This window comes from Hirundo rustica, chromosome 6, assembly GCF_015227805.2.
Source record: "Hirundo rustica isolate bHirRus1 chromosome 6, bHirRus1.pri.v3, whole genome shotgun sequence".
NCBI lineage: Eukaryota > Metazoa > Chordata > Aves > Passeriformes > Hirundinidae > Hirundo > Hirundo rustica.
The window spans coordinates 1,879,285-1,889,804 of record NC_053455.1 but is presented as its reverse complement, the minus strand read 5'-3'; the positions used below and the strand labels follow the sequence as shown (position 1 = coordinate 1,889,804).

Below are 10,520 nucleotides of genomic sequence, written 5' to 3'. Positions count from 1 at the left end.
CAGCTGTGCCTGTGGAGGGGAGGAAGAGCAGGGCTGGGAGTCGGGATAAAACCCGCGGGATCTCTCAGGAATTACAGCACAGGAATTGTTCTAGAAGTCAACGCTTTTAATTGGGTTTTTTTTTTTGAAGACAGCTTAAAACATGGTTCCCCCCTTGCCCCCAGCAGCACGGCCCGGCCCTGTGCCCCTGGCTCTGCCCGTGTCCGGGGCTGCTGCAGGCGCAGGGAGCTCCGTGGGGCTGGGAACAGGCACAAGCACGCTCACTTACACTCGCAGGGCAGAATATCTGCTACCTAAGGTTCACAACTGAAGTTCCACAACATAAAAACTCAAAAAAAAACCCCCCAGAAAAACCAAAAACAAACCCCCCCAAACTACAGCCAAGCAGAGAGCAGCGGTGCTTTAACATCTCGAGGTTTACGACAGTTTATCGACTGACAACGGGACAACTTCCAGATCCTGCTTCTAACTTCCAGATCCTGCTCCTCTGACCTTAAGCAGCTGTGGCAAAACGTGAAGCTGCGCACTAAACGCCACTAGGGCCGAGGTGTGCTCAGCGTCATTCCCAGCTCCTCTCCCCACGGAACATCTCCCACTCTCGGGGTCGGCCTCACGCCCTCGGGGCGCGGACCTGCTCGCAGCTTAAGCTCAGGCTGGTCTCCTCTGGCATTCAATACATTTATTGGAACATCTCACACAAAAAGAGGTTCTCTCTAGGCCATTCACATGCACGGGAGGGCGAGAAGCGACTACCTACACACGGAGGGTGGAGCACACGCCTTTCCCTTTCAGGAGCCCGAGGTGTTGTTGCTGCCGAAGCGCTGGTTGACGCTGTGCAGCAGGTGCTTGGGCAGGCAGTGCCACGAGCTGGCCAACATCTCCTTGAAGCAGATCACGGCCTCGAGGCACAGCCTGGGAACACGGGGCTGCCCTCAGCATGGAGCTCCCGCCTCGCCGCAGCTCCGGGGCTGCCCGGGGGAATCCTCCGGCCTCAGCCCTGGCAGCGTTTGCGGGAGCTGGAAATGTTCTCCCCGCCCCGCTCGCCTTAGAATCCCGGGGTGGTTTGGGTTGCAAGGACTTTAAATCCCATCCCACCCTTCTTCCATGGGCAGGGACAGCTTCTACCATCCCTGCCCAACCTGGCCTTGGACGCTTCCAGGGCAGCCACAGCCCTGCCAGGGCCTCCCCACCCTCCCAGGATTTTCTCCTGCCAGCTGAGCTGGGACACGACGGTTCCACGCTGAAGTTTTGCTCTCTTACCTTACCAGAGATCTCGGTTGTAGGGAGAACACGAGGATTTCGTTACTGTGAGCCTGGAGGGTGGCACAGAGACAGAGAATTGGTTCTGTGGGCACTCAGCAGCAGCCAGAGCGGCCCAGGCTCACACAACCACGGAATCAGGGAATCCCACAACGGCTTGGGCTGGAAGGAGCTCAGAGCTCATCCCATTCCAACCTGCCCTGGGCAGGGACACTGGAGGAAGCCTCCAGCTTTACCCCAAGGGACTTTGCACGGGAGCAAAGCGCTCCCCCCTCAGGCTTTGTGCACTTTTGTGATCCCCACGAGATGAGGATGCTGGAGTGATCCAGCACCGCAGGTCCCACGGGAAGAGCAAGCTCAAAACCAACTCACAGCTTTGGAATGGGCCAGAAGGTTGTTGGCACAGCCCCCAAAGATGATCACCTCGCCCTCCTCGCTGGCACAGGCCGTGTGCCACAGCCTGGGAACAGAAAGCAGCACTGTGTTAACCCCAAATCCCAGCTCGGGGAAGGTCCCTCCCCATCCCAGCCCGGCCAAAGGCAGAGAGCCAGCAAACAGCAGGGCTTTAACTCCTTAACCTGGCTCAGATTGCTTCCCAAACCACAGGGAGGAAGACTCGTGTTTTCCACGCCACACTCATGCATCACACAGGGTTTGGGGCTTTAAACTGCAGGTGAACAACTCCTATTTCCTCAGCAGGAAGCCAGGAACAGCCCTGGGACTGCTCAGGATGAGCCTCGGGCAGGACCTTGGTGACACCGAGGCAGAGCAAGGACACCGGTCCCAGTGAGCTCTGGTGCTGGCACTGCAGCTCCGAGTCCTCTGCAGCCACATCAAACCCTGATTCCCGGGATCAAACCCCAAACCCCGAGGTCAAACCCTAAATTCTGTGTTTACAGCTGTTCCACAGGCTGAATTCTGGGAGCACGCAACAACCTGCACCTCTGGGACACGTGGAAAAGGGGAGCTGTGAGGAGGAACCAGTGTCCTCTCTCTGGCAGCCAGCACCAGGTGCTCCCACACCCCTTCTGTACCAAATTTCCAGGGAATTGTCTGCCATACCTTGGTTTTTCAGAGTAGTTATGCTCAAACTGTACCCACTCGTTCTTGCTGATACAATAAATCCAGGCATCACCTGAAAACAAGCAAAATCCCAGATAAAACTGGGATTCTGTCAGTTCTGTAAGCTGCTGCAACATACAAATACCCTGGTGTAGCACATCCCATTTCTGTCCTTAGATAAATCAAGCATTTTAGGAAAAACCCTGTAAAAACCCTGGCTGCTGTTTCACAACAGGTGTTCAATGCAACAGAGATTTATGGGGGTGAAGGCGGAGAACTGCAAAGCTGTCACGAATTGCAATCTGCACTTTTAAATACATTTTTAGAGCAGATGAACTGCTGGAAGTTCTGAGGGTGTCTCCACGCCCTCAGCAACTCCTGCTCCGTGGAATGAGGAGCTGGAGGACACGGCAGGAATTCAGAAGGAATTTAAGGCAATCACCCAACTCCTGTGCAGAGCTGCTCCAGAGCACAGCGGCACCACACCAAATCCCTTTGGAATGACTTACTCAGGGGCTGCTTGTCCGTGGTGAACCCTCCAAAGAGGAAGAGGTGATCCGAGGAAATCGGCGTCAAGGAATGCCACGATCGGCCGACGGGGCAGATGCCTTGGGTGAGTCTGGATTGCAATAAAAACACCCCAAATCACCAGCAGGGACAGCAAAATCCCGCTGCTCTCTCCTGCTCTGATGATTTCTCTCAGATTTCTCAGACACATAAGGACAACTTTTAATTTCTCTGGGCACAAAGAGTTTTACGCGGATCGAGTCCGAGCACGCACATTTCGTTCCACTCCCACGTGTCCAGGTTCAGGGAGTAGAAGTCGTTCATTCTGGACTCCTGCAACAGAGCAGAGCGTGGCTCAAACCTCCTGCTGTGCTCTGGGTTTGAGCACAGGTTGGAAAGGGGCTGGGCTTACCCTGTATCTGCCTCCAAACACGTAGCCCCTGTTCCCAACCGTGGCACAGGCGTGAGCGGCTCGAGGGGACGGGGTCTTCCCCTGGGAAGGGACAGGGACAGCACAAATCAGGCACCGGAGGACAAGAGAGGCTCAGCTCCGCTCAGATTTAAGGCCAGCGAGGAACAGGGTGAAAAAAGGCAGCCAGTGAATCATCCTGTGTGCAAGGCTCGGGGTTTTGTGATGGATGGTAGATCGGAGAACTCATTAAAAATGGGGTTTGTTTTGTCCCTCCTGAAGTGTGTAAATTCTGCTTTTAGCACGGGGCTCAGCCACAGAAGGCAGAGCGTAAATGAGACAGCGACATCATAAAACCTGATGTTCGTGAATCTGTCCAAGGCCAGGTTGGACGCTGGGCTTGGAGCAGCCTGGGACAGTGGGAGGTGTCCCTGCCACGGCAGGGGTGGCACTGGGTGGGTTTTGAGGTCCCTTCCCAGCCAAACCACTCTGGGATTCCATTAAACACCATTTTTCTTGACTTTCTGAACTACCTGAGACCTGCATGAAGCAATCAGAGCAATTCTTTGGCAATCTGGAGTGCCTTGTCTCGTATTTCACTTCCTCCAATCCTGGTGGCTACACCAGCCCATTTCCCTGTTCCCGAATGCTCCTGGGACGCCCCAAATGCGTGGATTTGCAATTAGCAGCGTTTAATTGTCTCCTGACCACAATGCAGCACCCCAGGGACAGGTACCAACCATCCCCTGGCAGTGAGGGTGACAGCAAAACACAAATTCCACAGCCCAGAGCACCTGAAGCGCCAACCAAAGCAAGGGACAGGAAAAAATGGATGAAGACAGATCAAAATAAAAAGCAAATGTCCTCCTTTTGCAGAGTGGATCTCTCTAAATGAATGGTTTAAATTCAGTGGAAATGCCTCCAAGAACACTCCTAAATAGCATTACTGAGCTGTGACTTAATTAACTGATAGCAAAGCGTTAATTACCGTAGTTATAGGCTGGCTCCAAGTGAAAGTTTCAAGGTCCAGAACGTGCACGTGGTCGTTCCACCCTCTAGGAAGACCTGAATTCTTAAAAAAAAAAAAAAACCAAACCAAAAATAAAGAAGCAACAAGTTTTAACAAGCACTGATTAAAAAAAAAATATTAAAAGTTGAAACAGGAACAGCTTCCAGGGTTACTTACCCAAAAAGAGGTTTCATCGAACTCAAATGTTCCACGTTGTTTCCCTTCAGGAAAATAGCCATAGCCTCCAAAAAAGATCAGCCTGGAGGAAAACATGGAGCAAGAGCTGTGAGAAATTCTGTCACGTCTGTCGGTAAATATAAATAGAAATAGAAATGCTGTGCTCAGAAAACCAGGGAAGCTCCTTTGGTTTTGCAGGTGTTTGTTGCCTCACGGATCTTCCCACCCACACTAAATCCCTCTGGAGCTGTTTCCAGCCTCAGGCTCCCCAGCTTTGCTCCACTTCCAAACCCAAGCAGCTGTCAGGGTGTGCAGCCTGGCCACTGCACTTTGCCCTCTGCCACGCTCTTCTCCTGCACTTTAAATGGGAATTACCTCCAAGTTGTTATCTTTGGGGTTTAGCCCGTGTTAGGAACTGGCAGGGCTTTGCCAGAAACTCCTGCAGGATTATGGAGCGGCACAAAACAATCTGCAGCACCTAATTAACCACCCACAGCTGCAGCGCTGCACAGATTCCCATCTAAACTGATCCTGTCAGGTGTGGCCATGAGGAGCTCGCTCCCCACATCAAGGACCTGAAAAAGCAGCACTGTGGGCAATTCCAGAGTCACGGAGTATCCCCGGCCGGAAGGGACACACGAGGATCTTCCCACCTTCCCTGAGGCTCTGCAGCAAATCCCACAGCAAATATCCTGACCGGGAGCTCTCTCAATGGAGGGGCCAAAGCAGCACAAGAGCGAAACTCCAAAATCACCAGGATGGTTTGGGTGGGAAGGGACCTGAAATCCCAGCCAGTGCCACCCCTGCCATGGCAGGGACACCTCCCACTGTCCCAATGTCCAACCTGGCCTTGGGCACTGCCAGGGATCCAGGGGCAGCCACAGCTGCTCTGGGAATTGCAGCCCAGCCAGGAATTCCCAGTTCCCAATCTCCCATCCATCCCTGCCCTCTGGCACTGGAAGCCATTCCCTGTGTCCTGTCCCTCCATCCCGTGTCCCCAGTCCCTCTCCAGCTCTCCTGGAGCCCCTTTAGGGGCTCTGAGCGCTCCCTGGAGCCTTCTCCTCTCCAGGGGAACATTCCCAGCCCCACGGTGACTGCAGGGAGGAGGAGGAGGGAGAAGCCCAGAAGGAGCAGAGCCCTCCCTGGGGCCTCACCTGTTCTTGTGCACCCACACCCCCAGCTTGTCCTTGGACGAGGGGGGCACCCCCTGGCACTCCACTCTCACCCACTGCAGCACTTTGTCCGTGGATCTGGCATTTAACATGTAGAACTGGGAAAACAAAGAGACGGTTTTTAAACTCACACGGTCAGCTTAAAGCTTGAGTCTGCTGTTAAAATGGCAGCTTTAAATTAACGTGTGTTGGCACAGAAATAGCAATAAATGAAAAGTTCTTTTCCTAGCTGGAAAGTAGAGCACTGAGAATGTTTGCAACAAAATATGGATTCACAAATCCCGATGTTTTTGCAGCTCAAACGCTTTTTACAGCACTAACAGGATTAGGGACGCTGAGCTTCAGCAATCCAAAAGCTGTTGTGGGCTGCAACGAAGGTGTGTGCAGAGCACAACTGTCTTACAACTAAAAAATGGTTAAAAAGTTCCCAAAGTGACGTTTTCCACGGTGCTACCCCTTCTCTGCATTTATACAATCGTGCACTTACATACAGGAACTGCAGTGTAAGAGTGCCACAGCAGGAAATGAAGAAATCACACCTTACAAACGAGGTTTGCCTCAAACTGTCTGCAAAACCCCCTTCAAACTCCTCCTCTTTTATATTTACATATGAAATATATGATCTTGAATTTAAATACGTAAACTACACATTTATACAGACCAAAACTATTTAATTTAAGTCACATTGCCAGACTATCAGAAAATAATATTAATTAATAAATCTGGTTAATGGGAGGGTGTTTGGTCAGTGATCTTGGAGGACTTTTCCAACCTAAACGATTTTGGGATTCTGGGATTACCACAGACTCCGGGGAACAGAAACACTTCAAGCCACCCCAGACCAGCTCCTGATATTATCCAGGCAACTCTGGCAATTGCCATCTTTTAAAATCAGCCAGCTCAGCGGCAGGGACACGATCCAGCCGCTGAGGGGAGTTGCACAAGGACAGGAGCGATGCCAGCTTCCAGGGCTGAAGGAATTCCTCACCTTGTTGGTGTTGCCGCGGGCGTGGTGCCCCCCGAAGAGATAAACCACTCTGTCCACACACACGGCACAGCTGCCAGACATGGAGGGGGGAACATCTCCCTCTGTCTTGCTCTTCTTCCTGCAAAAAACCCCAGGGTGGAATGGTTCACCTGCTCCCAGTGAACCGCTGGAGGGTTTTGGCGACAACAGTTCTCAGTTCTTCCCCCCTTTTCCGATGTAACAATTCACAAAAATACTCTGTTGTGATGGAGGGGAGAAGGCAGTTCAGTTAATACATGGGTTTTTTGGGGGTAGGAATCCCATCTGCCCAGCTCAAGAGTTGGGAATGCTCAGAAGCCTCAGGCAAAGAGGATTCACCTGTGCAAACTGCAGGTTTCCACCTTGCTCCTGGATTTTTTCCTGTTTGTAATCATCATAAGCACAGAAAGGAGATTCCAGCCCGTGCCCAAGGTTGTCCCTGACCCCAGGGAAGGCTGGGCGCACGGCTCCACAGAAATCCCACTTCCTGCAAAGCACTGAGCAGCTTCTTTGGCTGCATCGACCTTCAAAAACAACCCCTGAAAAGGCCAAACACTCAGCAGGGATTCCCTGACCACCGCCGGCATCAGAAGTGATACAAACACAATTTCCAGCTGCTCTATCCTATCCCAGGAATCCCAAAACACCTCACACACTCCTATCCAGGCTGCCTGTCCCAGCTGCCTCTCCCACTTCATCCTGGAAAAACATATTGGACGCTTTCACAGAAAAAAAAACAAACCACCAAACCTGAAATATTTTACACATTTTTGCAATAGTTTGATAGGTGGGAACAAAGAGATCAGGGGATTCTCTCCCTGCTCAGTTCCTCAGCGTGCTCTCCACACCAGTTTAAGGATTTATCCATTTCTCTTCCCCCAAATGAATGATTTACTGTACCATCTTCCAGTTTCCATGTTGTAGATCCATATTTCATCCCTAGGAAGGTAGAAGTCATAAAATCCCCGGACCTGGGCGTTCTGCAGGACAGGTCAGAGAAGGGGAAGCAGCGTTAGGAGGATGTTTGACACAGGGGATTACAGACTCCTGGGAATGCTGACACCCCCTCTGGGACCTGATCCCAGCACAGATCACAGCAGGAGCAGTGCCTGTACTTCCCACACTCCTGCGCCTCCCACCTGCACGGAGAGCAGGAATCAGCCTAATTTAGCACCTGCTGGGGACAATCAGCTCCCAGCAGAGCCAGAGGAGGCTAAATGTTAGTTAAACCTCTGATTTACAGCCTGAGCCAGGGAGCAGAAAGGAGCCAAAAGCTCTTTCTTTGTTCCCCCACCCCCCTCCAGGACAGGAGCTTATTTACTGAGTTCACTGACGATAACTTTGTCACTGAAATGATTTTGCGGCGCTGCGCTCCCCGAGGTGTGACAACAACAAACACCCAGAACACAGTTGTGCAAATAGAATCACCACTCCCAAGGTGCACAATTCCAATCAGACGCTGCTCCCTTCGCCAGAGGCGAACAACACCCCACAGAAACCCCCGCGTCTCCGCCAAGGCTCAACACCCGCCATTTACTTCGACGTTGCAAAACACCCCCGAAGGCCGCGTTACAAACTGTCCGGGGGGAGGAACGATTTCCCGGAGTCGCTCCGGGAGGGATGGGGACACAACTCCCGGGCCGGGGCGGAGGAGCTGTACCTTGTATCCTCCCCAGACGTACATGCAGCGCCCGTCGGTGACGGCCACGTGCCCGCTGCGCTCGGCCGGGCTGTCGTTCTCCAGCTGCTCAAAGCCCTCCTCGGCCGGCGCCGGCAGCTCCTCGTCCGCCGGCAGCTCCTCGTTCTCGTCGGCCATCTCGGGACGTGCTGCAGGCACAGGGACACGGAATTCCTTCAGCTGGATCAGCCAGGGCAGCTCCTTGCTCCTGCACAGACACCCTAAATCCCACCCTGGGCAGCGCTGGAATGGAGCTCCTGGAGCTCTGGCAGCCTCGGGAATGTCACCATTCCCTGGGGAGTGCCCAGCACCCCCCGGGGGAGGAACCTTTCCCTGAAATCCTCCCAACCCGCCCTGACACAGTGTGGGGCTTGGAGAAAAAGAGGGAGAACCCAGGAGAAGCTGCACACGGATGGAGTCAAACGCATTCCAGCGGTGCACGGTTTATAATGGTTTCAGTTGCCAATGTGACTCAAAGAGTCCGTTTTAAAAAAATATTTTAAATCTTATCTATAAATACTTTGATTTGCCCAGAGAAGCTGTGCCTGCCCCTGGATCCCAGGCAGTGTCCAAGGCCAGGTTGGACACTGGGGTCTGGAGCAGCCTGGTACAGTGGAAGGTGTCCCTGCCCATGGACAGGACGAGCATTAAAGTCCCTTCCACACCATTCCACAACGTCAAAAAAAAACCCTCAAAAAAAACCCCCCAAACAATCCAAAGGGGAATAAATTTGACAGCTTTGCCTACAACAACAGCAAATCCCAGAGCTTTTCAGCGCTCCCCACACAAACCTTCCCACAGCAGTTCAGCGCAGGACAATGTCACCTGTCCTACACAAAATTCCACAGAACCAATTGTCCCTGCTCCAAACACAGTCAGAATGCCAAAGCCCAGACTGTCCAGGGAAGAAGACACAGATCCAAAGCTCAGGGAAGACAAACAGCCCAAATCTGTGCCCCCAAAGCCAAGGAAAAGGACCTCAGCGGGACAATCACACCCTGCACTCCAGGCTTGGATGTTCTGGCTCTGATATTCCCTCACACCGCTCCTGAGGGATTTTTGCTGTTTAATTTTAATCACTCGCGCCACAGAGACGCTGCGCCACCTTCCAGAGGTTATCTGTGAGCTTTAATTACGATTTCTAATTTAGATTAGCAAACCTTGCCCACAGCTCCGTGAAACCTGCCCGCTTCCAGCTAGCGGCGTCTTCACCGCCTCCGAGGAATAACACATAGATAATATTTATATATATAATACGTATGTATCACATTCTATTATTCATTTTACCCCTCAGACGCTCTGGGCCGTGTCCCTTCAGCCATTTCCCCCTCAGCCCTGCGCGCTCAGCCCACCACCCCTCACACACCGCGGCGATCAGGCGGGGGCTCCTCACGACACGTTCTTCTGTCGCGACATGCCCGCAGGGCGGGGGGGGGGCCCGCGGGGGGGGGGGGGGCTCCTCACGACACGCTCAACTGTCGCGACATCGCGCCCGCCCGAGCGCTGCTGCCCGACGCCGTTACCGGCCCGGCCCGAGCCCGGCCCGCGTCCCTCAGAGCCCCGGGAGCCCCCCCGGGCCCGTCCCGCTCCTACCGCGGCCCCGGCGCTGCCGCTCCGCCGTCCCTCCCTCAGCCGCGGCCGCGCCGCAACATCCGCCGGGCGGGCGGCACCTTCCGGCAGCGCCGCGCAGGCGCGGGCACCGGGCACCCCGAAATCCGCCCTGAGGGCACCCGAGCCGGCCCGAAAATGAACCTGAGGGTACCTGAACTACGCCAGAATTCACCCTGGGGGCACCGGGTACCCCCAAATCCGCCCTGAGGGCACCCGGGCCAGCCCGAAAATCACCCTGAGGGTACCTAACTATGCCAGAATTCACCCTGGGGGCACCGAGTACCCCGAAATCCGCCCTGAGGGCACCCGGGCCAGCCCGAAAATCACCCTGAGGGTACCTAACTATGCCAGAATTCACCCTGGGGGCACCGGGCACCCCGAAATCCACCCTGAGGGCATCCGAGCCGGCCCGAAAATGAACCTGAGGGTACCTGAACTGCCCCGAAATTAACCCTGGGGGCACCGGGTACCCCGAAATCCGCCCTGAGGGCACCCGAGCCGGCCCGAAAATCACCCTGAGGGTACCTGAACTATGCCAGAATTCACCCTGGGGGCACCGGGCACCCCGAAATCCGCCCTGAGGGCACCCGGGCCGGCCCGAAAATCACCCTGAGGGTACCTGAACTATG

At 54.0% G+C, this 10,520-nt stretch overlaps 1 protein-coding gene across 1 annotated transcript; it reads right to left on the bottom strand.

Moving 5' to 3' along the window:
• Positions 1 to 85: 85 nt before the first annotated feature.
• LOC120753851 (kelch domain-containing protein 2-like) lies at positions 86 to 9,932 on the bottom strand. The gene is made up of 14 exons (XM_040066589.2): positions 9,874 to 9,932; positions 8,263 to 8,429; positions 7,503 to 7,582; positions 6,585 to 6,702; positions 5,579 to 5,694; positions 4,425 to 4,506; positions 4,227 to 4,310; positions 3,242 to 3,322; positions 3,104 to 3,162; positions 2,832 to 2,941; positions 2,323 to 2,395; positions 1,633 to 1,720; positions 1,261 to 1,313; positions 86 to 912 (listed from the first exon to the last, which is right to left on the bottom strand). Exons 2-14 carry the CDS (start codon positions 8,416 to 8,418, stop codon positions 789 to 791), a joined length of 1,224 nt encoding a protein of 407 aa, XP_039922523.1. The 5' UTR covers positions 8,419 to 8,429; positions 9,874 to 9,932; the 3' UTR covers positions 86 to 788.
• Between the last annotated feature and the right edge of the window lie 588 nt (positions 9,933 to 10,520).

Bases quoted from the DNA above. Each gene is read 5' to 3' on its own strand.
- LOC120753851 (XM_040066589.2), bottom strand. From the start codon at position 8,418: ATGGCCGACGAGAACGAGGAGCTGCCGGCGGACGAGGAGCTGCCGGCG. The intron at 6,703-7,502 runs GTACAGTAAATC...GGTTTTTTGCAG, and splicing joins AACATGGAAACTGGAAGATG to GAAGAAGAGCAAGACAGAGG. The intron at 3,323-4,226 runs GTAATTAACGCT...GTCCCTTCCCAG, and splicing joins GGAGCCAGCCTATAACTACG to GGGAAGACCCCGTCCCCTCG.